The sequence below is a fragment of the Syngnathus scovelli genome, chromosome 6, assembly GCF_024217435.2.
Source record: "Syngnathus scovelli strain Florida chromosome 6, RoL_Ssco_1.2, whole genome shotgun sequence".
Lineage (NCBI taxonomy): Eukaryota > Metazoa > Chordata > Actinopteri > Syngnathiformes > Syngnathidae > Syngnathus > Syngnathus scovelli.
The window spans coordinates 11155713-11174712 of NC_090852.1; the positions used below are offsets into that span (position 1 = coordinate 11155713).

A 19000-nucleotide genomic window follows, 5' to 3' on the forward strand; every position below is an offset into this window, starting at 1 on the left:
AACGTGATTAGTCAGTCATTTTACTTTAATTTGTTTTCTTTCTACCATTTCACAGTCACCAAAGTGATTACTTCTCCACATGACCACTATCATTAACACCCACCATGTTATTGATTCCGTACCACAGTCTTTATGTAGGCTAAATTGCACACATGGCAGCAGTGACTTTTGAACTTGGTACATTTGTGCAACAAGTCTTAATAATTAAAGTGCTTTTCAGTTCCTATCATGAGATTGATCAAATTGATAACTTATTTTCACAAAAGTATGAATGAGTTAAAAGCTGGCTTTATGTCTTCTAGGTGTACTCTTGTTCTTGTGATAAACATGTACTATATATATGAGGCTTTTTTCTCTCGTACTTGATGTAAAGTGCTATAATGTAGGCTTACTGGTACTTTGCTATACTACTACAAATCACAAGTGAAACTTCAATTATTCTCTACTTCTTGGTCTTAGTGATCTGATGATTGTTAGTGAAAAAGTATGCATTGAAGAAACACAATCAAATATGACATGAAACATTGACTCCCCCCACCTGCCCACGTCATATCATTCCTGCTAGAAGTAAGCAAACAATTGTCCCAGTGACTGAACTACATTAATCTTTCAGTAATTCCTTTTTAAATACACCTACACACTCAACTTGCATCAATAAGTTTGCAAAAGTTCCTCTGATTATCCCTTGTTGTGCAGTTTGCTGTTCCTCATTACAATATGAACTATCATTGATGGCGTGCAAATATAATGTACTTGCAACAAGTGCCCAAACGCAATCCTTATTTGTGAAGAAATGTCAATGACAAAGCCATGATGCACTTTACAGCTTCACACTTCACAAACACATTGTCATATACAGCGTCTATGCATGTACCATATGATGTACCTATAATCTACTGTGGCAAATGATGTGGTAAGCGCATTCATTATTGCCACAAATATATTGTGATCTTTTGCATAATTACTTCTGCAGATTGAAGACTGTATTGCATGAACTACCTGTCTACTTGGCTATTGTAATAAAGGGACAAAGCGATATATATATTAATTTGACTATTTCTTTTAAAGACAAATGCAGTCCTCTTTGCAGACCCTATAATTGTTTTAAGAAATATCACTCATCCTTTATATTCATTCATCTGATCATTCCAACTGTTTCATCCCTGCTCTGTAGCACCCTGTTGAATTTGATCACTGCTGGTTTCATTGGTGAGTGATGAATTGTACACAGTCATCCTGAGATATGAACGCGACATCGTTTCCTACAGTAATACTCTGCTCAACATCACCACGTACACAAATTTGGCCCATTGTCAATTCAGCTGTACAGTTCTACCACACTCTAAGGAGCCAGCATAGAAGTGTGTGACCTCATGAGAGTAGACAGACGTGATTGACCAAGTGGTCATGTGTGCTGAGAACTGTGTCGACTAGAACAGAATCAGGGAGGAAATCCATCAGAATTTCTCTCTTCCTTTAACATTCCCCTGCAGCAATGAGTTCCCCAGGTCGTCCTGCCAGCCTGTCTCTACGGTTTTCCTCATCTTCTTCTTCCTCAAAGAGAGTATGATGAATACTCAGCAGCTGGTGTGTTGGGGCTCTGGTCAGTGTTGGTGGCTGAGACTCAAGATTCTCCACCTGTTTGACGGGCTCTCTTGGAGGCGGAGAGGGTTTGGGACTGAGGGGATCCTCACTGGATGGTGGGTTGGGGCTACCACCATTTACGTATGTGCTGGTAGGCAGGGTCACCGTCGAAAAGGCAGTGGTGGTGGATGCTGGAGAGCAAACCTTGTTCTCTGGTAAACAAATGCAATATAATATTTAGCATAAATGAACTCTGCTCTCAAAAAATATATATATATATACATACTTCGAACACCCGGTTTAAGTCTTACTTCACATCCTGAGGTTGAAGCTACATTATGTTCTATTATTATCTGAACAAAGTGACCTGAAGAAACTTACCTGTAATTCCACTAGAAACATGAACAATAGTGTGTGTGCCTTCAAGGTATACAGTATCCAAGTTGTGCTCTGAGGGAAGAGGGTCTGTGGTTGTGATCTCCACCTTTGGTTTACGAATGGTCAGCATGTATGGATGAACATCCAAAGAGAGGTTGCGAGCGTGCTTTTTCTCCATCCCACTTAAATCTACAAGGACATTAAGACATTGATAAGATCTCAGAAATGTACTACTCGGGGATACAGCATTTCAATGATCTGTCTCCTTCTGTTCTATAGATAAATTACGCCGATGTGACTCACTCTCAGCAGCCCTCTTAATCTCTTCTAGCAGGAAACCAATCTTAGTGGGATGTACAGAGAAGGGAAATCCTAGCCCAAAGTAACAAATTATAGGGCCCTATCCAACAATCAAACCCAGAACTTCTCAACTGTGGGGCAGACTTGCTAAACCACTAATCTACTTGACTATGAAAATGCATACGAATGTCAAAAATCTGAACAAAGTTGGAATACCTTTTGCTACAGGATACTGTGTGCTCTTGGTGTCCAGAAGCGGTGCAATGAAACTGTCTGCTACCGTCTTTCTTCTGAGCTGTTTTGGTTTTTCAGGCTTGGCATTATTTTCCAAACGTGTCAAAGTTAGAGGTTCCTTCACAGGGGAAAAACAACAATCATTAACAACAAAAAGCAGCATTGACATTTTGCTAAGTTCTCTTTGAATCCCTATTTGCAAAAGTCATGCTTCCCCACTTACTTTGAAAGACTGCGGAAGAGGATTGGAGGATGGGATCCATTTGATCTTCTTGCGAGGTCGTTTGATGACTAGTGGCTCTGAAGGCATCTCTCCCAATCTAAGATCAGAGGGATCCATGTTTGGATCTATTGTTTGGATCCCAGAGTCCCTCACAGTGGGCGTTGCATCATGGTTGGACTGTGCAAGAGCAGCCAACAGTTGCCGAACCACGTTATCATACATGAGGTCGCTCTCATTAGTGATGAAGTCCAGCCTGTTGAGGGACTTGATGTGGTCTCTGTTCTCATTGCAGAACATGGCCAGGATGTTGATGTCGCAGAATTGAGACTTCTGCCAACGGCGTCGCGTCTTGATGCCCACTTTATGTAACTTGTCGAATACAAAGTTGGACTTCCGCACCACAAATAAATGCAGCAAATTAAGCAGGATAATGAGGTTCATAGTGCAGAGCAGAGCGATATCCACTGCTGCCATGATTCGTTGCAGCTGCACAGCAGGCAACTTACAGTTGACCCGAAGCTTGAGCTCTGAATAGCTGCTAATGTCTGGGGGCTCACCAAGAGCACAGGTAAATTCGTTCTGTCTTTGTCGGGCATAGTAGGCGCTCAGGTAGGAAATGGGGATGGAGCTGAGGCAGATAATAGCCAGGTGGCGTGCCAAGTAAATCTTGGCCAAAAAGTTACTTTGGCCTCGCCTTTCTAAATATTTCTCAAAGAGGTTTTGCTCAGGACTCTTCTCTTTCTCTGCATTCTCTATGATCTCTCTCCTCTCCCGCTCAGTGATGCCAGGTCCTTTGGATTGAATCTGCTTCTCAATCTTTGGGGCACGCCCCTCAGCAGCTCTATGATAGCAGTTATCAATCTCCTGAAGCAGGAAATTGAGCTCTGACGTGAGCCGAGTAGAAGCGAGAAACTCCCAGCCAAGTGCGGGGATGTACATGATACCAGCGAAGGCCAGAAGGGCGTAAGGTAGAAATTTGTGCTCAAAAAGTGAAGGCCAGAGGTGAGACTCCACACCAGGTGCAGCATCACGCAGCTCCGTCCAGCAGTAGCCCCTTGCGTACAGTGCCTGGTCTCGAGTGAAGTTGTGTGGTGTGTAACAGTAGATGGACTCCTCTGAGAACAGAAAAGAACGTAAGCAACACTTAAAAAAAATTTCAACAACTGAGATTCACTGTCGTTCTACTTTTACTTCACTGTATCTGTCCATTTTCTACACCACCTGACCTCATCAGTGTCCGTGAAAACTGTTGGCGAGTGTCTTTGCGACCTTGAATGAACCCTGCCGGAAAAATAACATTTGCTACGTGTGCAGAGACGAAAAAACCTGACACTTGGGCTTTGGATTTGGTAATAAATAAATTCCTTAGCTCAATAAATGTTAGGAAACACAATTCTAGAAAGCCCATAACTCTGAGCTGGCCACCAGTCAGGTGACTATGAAGACACCCACCGTGCCAGCAAGCTAGAGAAGGCTGAAAACATGCAAACTCCACACAGGGAGGCTTGACCTGAGATCCGAAACCCAAACCTCTTGACTTTGAGGCAAACGTGCTCATTACAAGACATGTTACCTTGTGCCAAGTCGAATGAAATTAATTAATGTTGCCCAAAGGTATTCCAACAAAAATGAACCCAAGGTAGCCTATAATATGCATCATGTATTCTTCAATAGGCCTGACTCAGCAGTGACCAAACATCACTCCAATCCATGACATTCAGTCTTGCTCACCTGCAAAGTTTCGGGTGAAGACGAGGGTGACCAACAGGATAGGGATGATCACCGTCCCGATCGTCACAACACGGTCAAAGGGCAGCTCCAGTTTGAGCTGCACCATTAGACTGGCCAAGGCGCTGCCCCTTTCATCTTGCGACGAGCCAGGAAGGATGAGCTCCTTCAGCTTCTCACCAGCGAGTAGAGCTGTAGCCATGTCTAAGTTTTGATCAAGGATGTTCTGCATCTGGGAAAGAAGCGAGACACACTACAAGCCAGTCTTTGTTCCAAGGGTGACCATACTCTTGCATGTGAACTTAAATAACACAGGCTGGTGCAGATCCAAACAACAATTTGTGGGCAACTTGAGCCTCGTTCGCCATATATGGGAAAGGATTGGGTTCTGTTGTGTGATTCTTGCTTTATCTTAAAATGTGATTTTGCTCCTCCGTCTCAAAGCAGTTCCATGTTAAAGCCGATGTTCAGGAGTGCACTATTTTCGCTCCTTTTTCAGCTTGCATCTCTTCATTTTGTCATCGCACTGCAGCGCTTGCTTCAGTTCACACACAATGTGAATGGAGCCTTAATTTAGGATGTGTCCTTGAGATTTTGAAAGAGCTGGTAAAGAGATTCCTTCCTCGCCACCTTCCTGAAAGACAACAAAACACCATAACAAGCATGGACTTTTCACCTGTGTGTCAAATTGGAGAAAAAGAAGAATAAGAAAGCTAAATAAAAAAAAATCACAATTAATATAGTTTTGCAGAATGCGCAATATCTTATTTATTTACCACTTGGTACCACCACGCTGGCCTGACCGCCTGTTGGTCATGTCGTCTGTCAAACAACACGGGAGAAGAATTTTAGTATGCGAGATGTGCATTCATGCTTACATGATGTTCATGCATTTTTGAAAGCACTGCAGAGTCTCCTCAAGGTTGTGCGAATGTCTTTTGTGTGGCAGCCCGTCCTTGTCCTACCCTCTCTCACTATGATCTTTGTTTTTTTTGCAAAATGAGCTCATATTTGAAGCTGATCCCATTTGTCTTTGCGGGAAGGTAAGTGCCTTTAATGGTTTAGAGATGACACACTTGGGACTCTCCTCTGCATAGTGCTGCTGGATGCCCCCTTTGCCAACATAACTTTGTCCACACCCTAAATGCTGTGTGAGGTCCAAGCACCCAAGTAATAACTTTGTTTAATTTCGATTTAAAGGGGCAGCGTGACATTTTAATCACTTGTGTCTCAGAGCTGTTTGGCGATGCTCCAGTCCGGTTTGTCAGATTATGTCCGACAGTTGGATGACGCTTTGCATGCTTGGATAGGGAAATCCCTTACTCATATCCTTCTGGATGTTCACTACTCCACCCAAACAACAAGCACATCCTTTCAATCAGCAGAGTATGACTATGAGCAAAGACCGAGGAACTTTGAGTGCACATGGCAATGACACTTGTCCTCGGGATTATACACTGGAAAAAAATACAGCGGCCATGTGGGTACAAACCGAGGAAAAGAAACACTCTTGCGTTGTCTATAAATAATAACTATATTGTAATTGGCTTAAACCCCATTTGTTGATGATGGTAGTAAATGCATCTCATTACATGTCAGGTCCAGGTGAAATGCACGAACAGTATAAAGGAATGCAGCTACAAAATAAAAAAGTGCATCGACTAGCCGTGTGTGTGCGTGTGTGTGTAATCTCTTCCTTTGTGTGTGAGCATGAGAGGCGCTTCCGCGCGCGCTCTCAAAAGATGCTCACCACATGATGCCACAGTAAAACACTGCGTCCAAAGCGTACATCTCGGTATATGCCTGTGAAGAGCAAATAGATCAAATTCACCCACCTTGTCTGGAAGCATCTCTCGGTAGGCTAAGAGTTAATAATCTGCAGTGCGGGCGAGCAGTTTACAGCATGTAGCCGCGCACACCGGTTTGTTCCGCCTTTACAGCCCCCCTCCTACAGTACCCCTCCCTGCCGTCATCTCCTTTCTCCTCCTCTCCATCTCCTTGTCTCATCACACATTAACATTCTGTTGCTCATCACACAACAAGCTGGTCTCTCTAATGGCGCTGTAAGGAAGTGAATCGTTAAGGGGTGGTGCCAGTTGATAATCTTCTGTACTTCTGCCAATTACCTGATGCGGTTGCAGCTCTCCACCTTCATTTTGGTAGCACTCATCTCTGATCAGTACGCTCATATATGCCATTTTTTAAATTAGGTAAACCATCTAATGAGAGGTAGTAGGTGAGCAGTACAAAAAAAAAAAAAAGCCTTTACAATCATGATCAATTTCAAGGTGAATTCATTGAACATTTTATTTTTTATAGCTTTGTGGTTGGTCTAAATTGCAGGGGGTGTAATAGTAGCTCAAAAGTAATTCTTAATTGCATAAAATAACATCATAGCCAATACTTTTCTTCAAAGTATCAGCTCAGATAACTCTGAATAGTGTGCAATTCTGTATTAGTTGCATTGCAATGGTCCTGGATATATATTTTATCCATATCATGTATGAAAATACAACAACAGTCTGTATAATATAATTTGACAGCACAAAGACCATTGTTATTATTATTATTATTATTATTATTATTGTTGTTACAGTATTAACATGTAAAATAATCCTATTTGATATAGAATAAGCATGAATATTATTATTATTATTATTAATTATTATTATTACTATTATTATTATTATTGTGACAGTATTAACATGTAAACATGTCCTATTTAATATAGAATAAGCATAAATATGAAATATAAACTGTTGCCATCATAGAGGCCGTAACCGTAAAGTCAGCATTTTAAGCAAGATTGTAATGTTTCTGTCATACAGTATACAGCAAAATTAATCTACTATACATTTTGAACATGAGCAGGGAGCAGGAACTGGCAAGAAATTCTTGACAGGCTTCTTTGTTCATTATCATATGAGTCTGAACAAGCTACGTGCAAATTACATATTATCTGAATTGTGAAATTCATTGGTGTATGCGTTTGCTCTCTAATAATGTGTATTATATAAACTAAACAGCCAGTTTGCATTTTCAGTACTACAATTTATGTTTGTCACCATGCTTTCTCTTCTGATTTGGCATCACAAAAATGCAAAATAGCTGAAGAATAGGCATAAGAGTAAATTATTCAGTCGCCTGAGCTTGGCAAATTAATTGATGCCATACATGACAATAGTTTGAACTCCAAGTTTTGTTTGGCTGTTAGGCCAGCATTTTCAAAAACTTTAGTGGTTTTCACTGTACTACCGTGACAATGTCAATCAAAGGCAAAATTATAGCTCTTTTACATTGCATAAGTGTTCCTAATGTAGTATAGTTTAATTTATTGCCTGCATGAAGCACTCACTTACGTACCGTATTTTCCGGACTATAAGTCGCTCCGGAGTATAAGTCGCACCAGCCATAAAATGCCCCAAAAAGTGAAAAAAACATATATAAGTCGCTCCGGAGTATAAGTCGCACTTTGGGGGGCAATTTATTCGACAAAATCCCACACCAAAAACAGTCATGAACGAGCAACAACAGGCTAAACAATAGCAACAACAGGCTAAACGATAGGTATGCTAACGTGACAAATACAAACAAAGAGCTGAGAACGGGCCTGACGTAACATATAGAGTGATTAAGGACAACTATTACATGAATAACATGTTTATAAAACCATCGGTGTCACTCCAATTCATTAAATAGCAACAACAGGCTAAACGATAGGTATGCTAACGTGACAAACACAAACAAAGAGCTGAGAATGGGCCAAATAATAATAAATAATAATAATAAATATAAGGAGCAAAAATAGAGCAAGTGTACATACAGCAGACAGTGGACTTGGATATGGTGCTTTAAAGTGTTAATTGCTTTATTTGATGTTTTCTCTATTTTTTATGTTTTGAATATGTTCAAGATAAAGATATAAAAGCATGTGAAGTGATCAACTATACTAAAAATAACATGGGAAGTGGTCAACTATACTTGTAAGTAAGTGGACTTAATGCTCAAGTAAAAATTTGTGAAATAAAACATATATAAGTCGCTCCTGAGTATAAGTCGCCGCCCCACCCAAACTATGAAAAAAAGCGCGACTTATAGTCCGGAAATTACGGTAAGTATTCTTTACTTAATGTTATTTTCTTTCTTCAATCTTTAGTCACACTAAAATGCCACCATCTATAGCCCTGATAACATACACTGAGATTTATAGTACGTTTGACGCATTTCCATCATTAATGGAATACATGGGGGTTTTAAATCATAGAAAGGTCTGCCGAACAAGTTGCATTAGTTGCTGAGATGATTGATTGTGTAATACAACATCCATGTTGAACACAATAGCCCAAAATTTAGAGCTGTTTCTCAATTTCCACTCTCTTCTTTGGAAAGTAAAGGTGGCCCTGATGCTCATGACAAGCCACAAGTCAGTCAGCTTTCCACTTCGAGCTGGTTTGTGCCGGTTGAAGAAGCTGCTCCTCATACTGAATGCCTGACTTAAATATTATTTTTCTCATGCTAAGTGCACTCAAACCCAAGATGATTATGTAAGATAACCATAATTATAATGAATAATTATAAGAATTTTTATTTTATTTTATTACATTAAACACGCAATGACGACTATATTATCGACTAAAATGAATTATTATTACCATTGCTATTATTATTATTATTATTGCTATTATTATTATTATTATTATTATCATTATTATTATCATTATTATTATTATGTTTTGTTGTTGTTCTTATTATTAGGTTGAAATGGGTTTATGCTGATTATTATTATTATTATTGCTATTATTATTATTATTATTATTGTTATTATGATTATGATTATTATTATTGCTGTTTTGTTGTTGTTCTTATTATTAGGTTGAAATGGGTTTATGCTAATGCAGTAAAATTGAAATTCTGGGTTCAGTGCCTTGGTCAAGGGCAATCCAACATCTTTGCAGCAAACAGTCAAACCTCCTTATTTTACGGTGTGTAAGGAAACTATAAATCAAATATATGCATATGATAAACACTGTCCATCCATACTTGGACATTTTCAGGTCATTTATTTGTTGCATGTACTACATAATTATAACAAAACAGTGTACAGTGTGCTGCAGAAAACATGTTCTACCTTGTACTGAAGAATTCAAAACTAAAAAGAAAGTTCACTGACTACAGTAACGCTGCTTTACACTGTACCTTTGCAAAAAGTGCAGATATGCTACACAATAATACCATATTGTCATAACCCTGCTGTACCAAAACAAAACAAAAAAATATCTTGCAGGTTAAATAAATCATGTGTCCTTTAATATAGGAAATAACCAAAAATCTATATCTATTACGGTTGACTTACTGTAGAACAGGTCTAATCTAATGTAGTCTTGGGGACCACAAATATACATTACCAACTTACACATATTCACTGTATGGTTCTTGCATGACCAAATTATTTTTTAATTTTAATTTACACTGTTTTATACTTTAAAGGTTTCATTCCCTTGTATCGTGGTCATTGAGTGATTTGCACCATAACGGCCTTCCGGGTTCTGTCTTTGCTCAAGCTCTGCAGCAATCCGTTGGATGGTTGCTTTGAGAGTGAGGAGAAAAAGAATATAGCGCAAAGAAGCACGTATTAGTATGTTAAAACATAATGGATAATATCTGCCATGTGAATTAACACTATAGTATGTATTTTTTATAGGATTGGATGAAACGAGACGCTTACAAAAAAAGAAATGACATGGAAATTGTGTTCAATGTATACCCTGCAGTACTGGCTGGAGGTTCCCATGTTGTCGTCACTCTGTTGTGTTGCCCTCAAGCGAAGCTGACTCTTGTAGGAGGCACAGTGCACCACAGTGGCGGAATTTAAAATGGCCTGCACCAGCAGTAACACCAGCAGAATCAGCAGCAAGATGTCGTAGGATTGCTGGAATATGGCCATGTGAACATTATTACTTAGTCAGGATGCACGCTTCTAAAGCGGTCAGAGACGAATGGTTTTATCCAGCTCACCTTGGCTATAGGCACGTCATGTAGAAAAATGTCAATAAAGCTCATCACACTACAAGAGAGGAAGCCGGAGGCTGAAAAGAGGAGAGGAGATGTCACGCTGCTGATGGCGATCAGCACCTCCACCTGAATGACACCAGAGAGAAAGCAAAACTTGAAGAAAAAATCTTCAAATGAGACTTATTCTCACAGTAAGACACAAGCTGGCCCCCATAACCTTCATTTTACTTCAAGACAGGTGCGCCGTAAAAGATTGTAAAGTGATGGTGAGTTGAATGACCCGTGACTGACAGGGGATGAAGAAGACTTATGACCAGCAGATGTCAGGTTTTAGAAAAAGAATTCAGTGTTTTATTTCCGCTTGTCAACCAATGGACAGCCCACAGTCGTTCAAGCTCCACCCTTAAAATCCTAAACCAAAATAGTTGAAGCTAAAACGGAGGGTGCCAAAAAGATGTGTCAAAATCAGTTATTTGGGTGCCCTTGAATTGCACTTGAAATTCAGGAGATTATGTATCAAATTGTACTAGATGGTGGAATTTTTTTGTTGTTGCCACCATTCAAATAGACTTAAAGTGCTTATAGTAAACTGCTATGTCATGTCGTACTCACCAGGCATTTGTTCGGGTATTCTGACGCAACATGACTGGCAATTGCACTTGGAAAACACTGCAAACATGAACACATCATATGCAATATGTACAATAAGTGACAAGGCTCAGAGACAAGAGACAGATGTAAGCTTCAGTCGCTACTCTGATTTATTGAAGTCCATGAGAAGCAATGGAATTTGCTTATCTTGGAGCTTTTTGTCTAATTGCTAATCAATCGTCTACAAAAGGGGCCACCAACATGGTGGGCTGTTTTAAAAATAGCTCACCATTAATGGACATTGTGATTTTCAGGGAATGCTGTCAAATTCATTTGAAAATGTGAGCATTGTCATTGAGATGTGTAGGAGGAATAAGGCGGCCTCAGAAAAGCTTTTAAGTAAAACGGCAATTGTTTTTCTCAGAATGTTATTTGCAATGAGGGGGTGTTGGACAACTTCCTTTTGACATTTTTGCTCCCAGTTCACACCCCAAGCATTGTACCATTACTGAGTCACTTAACAACAGGGAAGAAAAAAAAAAAAGGAAGTAATTGGGCCAGTTTGGACATTTTTCACTTTAGGGCTGTGCGTGGAGTTATTTGAGGAAACGGTGACTACTATAATCGTGCCATTTCTTCAGTCCAATGAAAATATATTTTTTTTAAAAAAGTGAGGGACGTACTTACATTTGTGAGACATTGTCCATTTGTCGAAAAATTGATTATGTGTCAGTAGAAGTAGCATCAAATATGTTGTAAGTTAAAATAAATAAATCCCTTACTGCCTATTAATTACCACAACATACAGATTTCATGTTAAAAGTAAACTGCACTTACAGCCACAAGAATCCAGAAAAATGTGACAGACAAGTATGGGCCGGGCTGCAAGGCATCCATGTTGAGCGCAATGATACCTCCAAACACAGCGGAGATTCCTACGATGACTTCGATCACCTATCAGCCACAGATGGGTTTCGGTCAAAGAGAGCTTTGGAGCACGATGTCAGTATGCCTGGCAGCTACTCACAGAGTAGGCTTTGAGAAGCCGAGTGGGGAATACTGCAGGGGTTGTAATCGAAGGTCGCTGGTTTGTTAAAGACTGGTGGGAGGATGAAAAGATGGAAAAGTCAGAATTGTGTGATCTTTATGAATGATAACATCAATGGACACACACACACACACACACACACACACACACACACACACACATCGCACAAACACACTTTTCTGTGGCAGCAGCAGTCCTCTCCGGAGCGAGCTGACAGGATGACTGTAGTAGCCATCAACACCTCCAGCAAAATCATCAAGATAAGGTTAAAGTTGATCTGGGCAGTGAAATACAAAATGAAAAAGGAAATGAACAAGGAAATGGACAACAATACAATTACTTTAAATAAACTGAAGATGATTTTACATTGACAGCTGAAGGGTTGAGGATCAATTTACATCCAAACCAAACCAGGCAGGTGGTCGTCACTGCAAAGGTTGATACATAGACCACCTGGAAATCTGACACCTTGAAAAAATATGAAAACAAACAATGATAAAATAAAAAAGTGATTCCAAAACGGCAAATTTGTATTCCGTAAATAATCACCAGTAGTACCACAGGAAAGTAACTAGCATTGTGTTCGACTAAACAGGCCAAAAATTCACACAAAGAAAATGTATGTGTACATTAAGACAATATCATAATTAAACGTGATTTTTGTTACATTTTTGGTTGATGGCATGCCTTGAGATTTTTCTCATGAGCTGTGCTCATTAAAGGATTGGAAATGACAGTAATATTAAATTGAAAAAATATATATATTAAAATTTGAAAAACTAAAAAAAACTAAAAAAGTGTCTTTATTCACATGCATTTACTTACTGCAACATGTCTGTTCTTGGCAATAGCAAAGCTTGCAATTGCTGCTGGTATGCCCTGTTAAGAAAAGTCACACAGTTCAAAAGAAATAGAAACTCTTTAATACATTTTTTCCTCATACAAATTGTATTTATATTGAGGTCAAAACCAGTGATAAGGAAATAAAAATGTCATTTTGCATACTGAGCCTGCAGCACAGCGCAGGTAGTCCATGGCAACAGGAAAGACATTTCCCAGATACAAAGAGAAACCAGAGGTGATGAGGAGACTACCCTGTGGTCTCACACACACACACACACACATACACACACACGCGCACACACACACAAACACACACACATTCAGGTGGGCATATGGATCGAAAAAAGTAATAGATATACATACCCTAAGTATGGCCTCATACGTTGGATGACATCACTTCAAGTTAAGGGTGTCATTGGTACACCCTTTCCATTGGAAAAATTAAGAGAATTAACTAAGATATAAAAATTTTGAAGAATTTATACACAGTATATAAGTCGAATAATTGCTGATAAGAAATTAGCCAATACTGTAGTAGGAATAATTAACCTATGTTTTTTTTTTTTGGGGGGGGGGGGGGGGTATTTTATCCTTTTTCTCTAAAATCAGGCACACAAAAGCACAGTACTACTAACCGTTTCAGATTTAAAAAAAATTAAATTAGGACTATTTTTGATTGTTAGCCTACTTGGACCACATTTTTTTTCCTTAGAACAAAGTTTTCGCTATGTTTTTATTGCATATAGACTGTTTGCATTGTAACAAAAAGGTATTACCTCTTTAAAATAATGATGCACTTATAAGAGGTTTATGAATGTTTTATGAAATAAAACGTAATGAATAACCGATGCTTGATAAATACTAATAACGCACCCAAGTGTTGATAGCACAATAAATCTAATGATCATCTACTTTTCCACACTTCGGTACTGTAACCTAACAAGGAAGCAAAGAATAAGATTCTTGTCACCATCACACACAAATTTTCAAGGCCAGATTTCTCTCCCATCAAAGGAGAGCATGCCAACCTTTAAAACATGTGTAATGGTCTGAAGCGTTAGATGAATCCAATCCAATGCTTCCTCTTACCCCTATGAGGACACTGTAGAGCCAGGCCCTGTAGCTGAAGCAGGGGTGCTTTAGAGGCTCCGGCTGGGCCAGCTGCAGGTCACTGGCCCTCACGTCCACAGTGTAGCTGTCCCGCTCCGACACATCCGACTCCCCCCTATCGACTCTCCTCTCCGATCCCCTGCTGCCTCGTCTTCCCAGCGAGCCGCTGCCTCGTTCCAGGGTGGACATGGGGCTGTAGGTGAACTCCTCTCGTGCCGACATCTCCTCGCGCTGCATCACTGCGACTGTTGCTCGATACAGCAGCTAAACATACTGAAAGAGTTTAGAAATTTGTTATGCAATGTGCCTGCACCAGGAGTCTGTCGACGGTTCATCCACACACTAATTAAAAGAATACAAACATTTAAGAACTCAAAATGGTCTGTTTCATTTTTGTTCTTGCTCAGAGTGCAATAATGCATTCTTCCAAAAAACACCAAACAAGGGTCAATATCTCCCGGACAATAAGCAGTTTAGCATAGGCAGTAAACATTTGGCACATTTTACATGAACACAAGCACGTACTCACTTGTGTTGCCCAGTTCACAAATCCATAAATTTTTCATTTGAGGCACCATTTCAAAGGGAAAAATAAACAGGCTTTCTGAATCAATCCTACATACAAGTTGCTGATGACAATGGAATGAAACTTTTGCTGAAAAGAAAGCTTTGTTATGGACAAAATCCAATTCCTTGGAGTCATAATACATGACAAAATGTGCTCTGAGTCTCCAACATATGGACTAAAATACCCAGACGTAACTCTGTAATGGGCCAAAGCAAAATACTTCTTACACTTACCTGCTATTGTATATGCCCAGTTGAATAATCCCAAATGTTGTCCACCCGATTTATTCTGATTATGAAATCTCCAAATAGATAATAGCTGGTTTTGATCGGCAACTCCTTCTATACTCCAGATCTCACTTTGGCCACCCACTTCCCCTCCTCTTTGCACTTGTTCTCAGAAGCACACACACAGCTAAAAACTTTTTCAGAGTGCGGCGCTAAAACACATGGCTGTTGTCCTGCCAGCCAAGTTTTTGTTCCAAAGGGAGAGCGAGCGCCTGTGCATGACAACAAGTGCGGTATGAGGGGGCTCACACTGGGGGCACAGTTACGAGGGCAAACATCCTTTTTCTTCTCTCAGTTACTCCCACCGAACCTCACACTGAAAATTTGTCTCTGTGAAGAAAGGAGAACACAGCAGCCTAGAAGGTTATGAACTCAAGAATTCCAACACGAACAAACGAGAATTCCTGCAGCCAGTTTGATGCTCTTTATCTGATTATTATGTTAAAAATTATTCACAAGCTTCACAGCCTTTATTGCTGCATTGTCTATGGGTGCTGTAACCATAGCAACACCTGAACAATGGCCGTCACCCCTTCTCTCACAGTTTCTGGGCCAGACTTGCTAACAGCAAATGTCAAACATGAAAGTAAAAGTGAAAATAAGAACAATCATGTCATCATGGGGCTGGAACAGGTATATATTCTTGTTTTTCAGTAAATCACTCCCCTGCTCTTATTTTGGCAGCCTTTCATTTATAGCAGCACTTGTCTGACCCGTGATTCACTTTCAAGGGGGGGGGGGGTTGATGAGGAACAAAGACAGCCCTGTTCTTTCTAAGCACCACTTGATTTTTTTTCCACCACTTCTCTTAACAGGTACATATCCTTTTGCGGGTGACTGCTGAGAACAATGATGACAGCAATGATGTCTTGACACTTGAGGACTTACTTGGTGTCCACTTTGGAAAAACACGACGTCATCCTTTCTGAGCTGCCCTTAGAGGACATATTTGCAAGATATCTTGCTATGAAACTATAATGCGATGCATGAATTTGTTATTTCAACTGAGCAAGGTTTGCTGGGATGGTCCGTGCCTGTGAAAGTCTAGTCTGCCATGTTTGGGGCTGTGTTGAGCCTCTCTGAGCTTTCGAGCGCGCAAAGTTGTCTTGTCCTGAATTTATCCTCGTGATAGAAAAATAAGTTTCAAATTTGCTTCATGAACCAGTTGTTAATTTTTTTTATTTTTTTTTACTCCTCTAGACAGCACACTCGACATTGGGTTCAAAGTATACTGATTCACCATTTCTTGTACCCCTATATCCAAAACTAACAGAGGAATCCAAAAATACAACTGGTTCATGAAGCAAATTTGAAGCTTTATTTTCAAATTTGAAGCTTTATTTTCAGATGACTTCATCCAATAATTTAATAGCAGAATTTACCGTAATTTCTGGACTATAAGCCGCACCCGACTATAAGCCGCACCAGCTAAAATTCAGGGATATTTTAGTTTTTTTCTTACATAAGCCGCACCGGACTATAAGCCGCACGTGCACATGAGTTTTTTTACAAAGAAAGACAGTACACAGAAAGCCGTAAAAATCCATAAATATACCGCGCCGCCATTTAAGCCTCAGGGTTCAAAGTAACCTTCTGAATAAAATGCATTAAAAGTTCACATTCATTACAACTTGTTTTTGGTGAGGACAATGTCAGAAGAATGAAAAAGGGTTTAGAGCCTTTTGACGCAGGTCACCTAGCGTGTATTCCTACTAAAGCTCATAATAGTCACAAGCAACACAGCCAGAATAAGCAGCGGCCATAGTAGTGTTTCAAAATAGTATTTTTGTTGTTGTTTTGTTCTTCAAGATACCGCACAACAGTGGTCCACAGCCTTTTTGCGAGTGTATAAAAGTGATCAAGTCATCACAAAAATCATGAAAAAAATCGTATATAAGCCGCACCTGACTATAAGCCGCAGGGTTCAAAATTTTGGAAAAAAGTCGCGGCTTATAGTCCGGAAATTACGGTAGTCTGCACTCTGCGTAAAATGTGTGTTCAGTGTGTTTGTGCTTTGTCCTTCTACTTCTCTTCCTCTTTTATTTTCCTCAGTGCTATTCAGTGACTACTGAATGACATCAATACTACACAATCTTTTGGAGAACATGAGATCAATCAATTTTAATTGAATCGCAATATTTTTTCCAGTAATTCAAAGTAGTCTAATTAGTCATAACTACATCAGCTAGAAATAAAACTTCTCCAACTGTGCTTTTTCATCAAACAGAGTAAAGGATGCCCTCTTGTGGTTATTTTCTCTTTTCGTTTTGAGCCAGTAATTTAGAGACATTAAACACATTACTAATATTCTTTATGGAGGAAAGATAAGTCACACATACATACATGGCATGTAGTTTCACAATTCCCGATCATGGCTTACAGCAGCTCTATGATTAAACACACTTTGAGTCTCTCACGAAGAATGACAACACTGTTAAGTGTTTTACACATTTAGTGAGCCATGCTGATGACAAAATCAATTCTAACTCAAGACAAACACTTAAGACAAAGCAACATCCTTAATCCTCCAACACACTCCCTTTGACATGCAACATTTACACATAGCTTTTCTTTAACAGTAATATTCAATGGTGAGACACATGAGAAAACATCTGTAGCTATATACAGTGAGTTACATTATTGATAGATCTGCTTTTATCAACAATATTTACATTGTAGTAAGGAAATTGAAGGTTTTAATTCTACTTAAAACATAATGGATGCCACTCTGTTATGTTGCAGTTTAGTTCTGGGGTCTTAAAGACTAATAACTGGACTGACAATACAAATGTATTACTTACCACAGATGCATGAGCAAGTCATCACAACAGTAGAGCAACTCATCCTCACAGCCTAGGAAGGATCACCAGTGGTTTATTTGTTTCGAAAAAGCCTAGTAAATGTCTCATAGATGGAGCCGCATCTGTACTGTCCATAAGCTAACATGGAACATAGAGTTTTTTTGCATGATCCTTCACTTGTATACATCCCATGTATTCCAAGTCTACAATTGTTTTTATAGTAAGTTTAGAAGTTCAAACAATGGATCCTTTGGACGAGGACAAGTGTATGGACTGGATGCGAATGGCCAGAGTTTTTTCCAAGTTTTGTAGGATGTTATAGCTGGGGCTATCTGGTGGTGCATCATACAGTAGCTGTTTAAATGGCTCCAGCTCTATCAGCATGACCATATTCTTTAGGAAGTATCCCTCGATATAGGATGCTAGTTCTGGCGCATCTAGAAACTGAGGAAAAAGTAAGAAAAGGGTTGAAATTGCATTGAAAGGTCAATTATAATTCAATTACAATTATAAGGTTAATTTATATTCTCAGTGTGTTTTGTTTGTACCTTGGTGTGGTTGTAGATCTCCACGCAAGTATCTGTGTTTATGTTCTTCGTACAGATAATCTCACAATGCCTCTGCAGTGCTTCCAACTGGAAGAATTTAGATGCAGACAAAAGCTGCAATAAAAAGGGAAAGCATTAGGTGTAGAAGTATATGGTGAAAAATAAAAAAAATCAAGATGTGATTGAAGTGGAGACTTTTCAACTGTATGCTGTTGAAAAAAGTTCAGAGCGAACCACTGCCAGTTCTTTTATCTTTAATGCTCACTAGCCTAACATTAACTGCCAGTTGGACTATTTAATAGATGCCAAGAAGCCCGTGGAGCCGCTCTTCCCTACAGGTGCAGAAGGTCTCCCTGTCCAAAATGATTCCTATGATCATATTGTCTTAGCCATGCACATGCAGGAGTGCATCATAACCTATCAATGTGTTGGAATTTTTCTTTGATTGTAGAAAAGATTGTACGAGCGTACGCACACACACAGACACGCACACACACATACATTTATTTTTATCCATTCTTTTTCCATTAGTTTAATTTTCTTCTTTCCCAAGATAATAAAAATACAATTAAAAGGACGCGTGAGCCAACCTCCATAACATCAGGGTTCCTAATGTGCAGAGCATCTGTTCCTCCACAGTAGAGATACTGCATCACAAGCTGAGAGGGAAGAAAGGCGAAGATTATTTCACGCACGGATACATACATTATAAAGACAAACAAAGAACATGAACAAGGAGTTTGGA

The 19000-nt window shown here is 39.5% G+C and overlaps 3 protein-coding genes across 4 annotated transcripts in view; all 3 read right to left on the bottom strand.

Annotated features, from left to right (window-relative positions):
* Positions 1-7: 7 nt before the first annotated feature.
* Positions 8-6587, bottom strand: panx2 (pannexin 2). The gene is made up of 7 exons (XM_049724421.2): positions 6283-6587; positions 5224-5269; positions 4451-5081; positions 2720-3834; positions 2479-2614; positions 1966-2151; positions 8-1796 (listed from the first exon to the last, which is right to left on the bottom strand). Exons 3-7 carry the CDS (start codon positions 4677-4679, stop codon positions 1477-1479), a joined length of 1986 nt encoding a protein of 661 aa, XP_049580378.1. The 5' UTR covers positions 4680-5081; positions 5224-5269; positions 6283-6587; the 3' UTR covers positions 8-1476.
* A 2900-nt stretch (positions 6588-9487) lies between these two features.
* mlc1 (modulator of VRAC current 1) lies at positions 9488-15390 on the bottom strand. Its single transcript, XM_049721977.2, has 12 exons — positions 14853-15390; positions 14031-14324; positions 13104-13193; positions 12924-12977; positions 12465-12566; positions 12274-12375; positions 12078-12149; positions 11888-12004; positions 11072-11128; positions 10463-10585; positions 10212-10376; positions 9488-10034 (listed from the first exon to the last, which is right to left on the bottom strand). The coding sequence occupies exons 2-12, from the start codon at positions 14286-14288 to the stop codon at positions 9957-9959; spliced, it is 1218 nt and encodes a 405-aa protein (XP_049577934.1). The 5' UTR covers positions 14289-14324; positions 14853-15390; the 3' UTR covers positions 9488-9956.
* Positions 15391-17200: 1810 nt separating this feature from the next.
* Positions 17201-19000, bottom strand: part of btbd11b (BTB (POZ) domain containing 11b) — a 55476-nt gene continuing 53676 nt past the window's right edge. For both annotated transcript variants that reach the window (XM_049721972.2, XM_049721971.2), the window contains 3 exons: positions 18846-18914; positions 18256-18369; positions 17201-18151 (listed from right to left, as the gene is read on the bottom strand). In XM_049721972.2, coding sequence (XP_049577929.1) covers positions 17942-18151; positions 18256-18369; positions 18846-18914 — 393 coding nt within the window. In that variant the 3' untranslated portion in view covers positions 17201-17941. The remainder of the gene's footprint in view (positions 18152-18255; positions 18370-18845; positions 18915-19000) is intronic.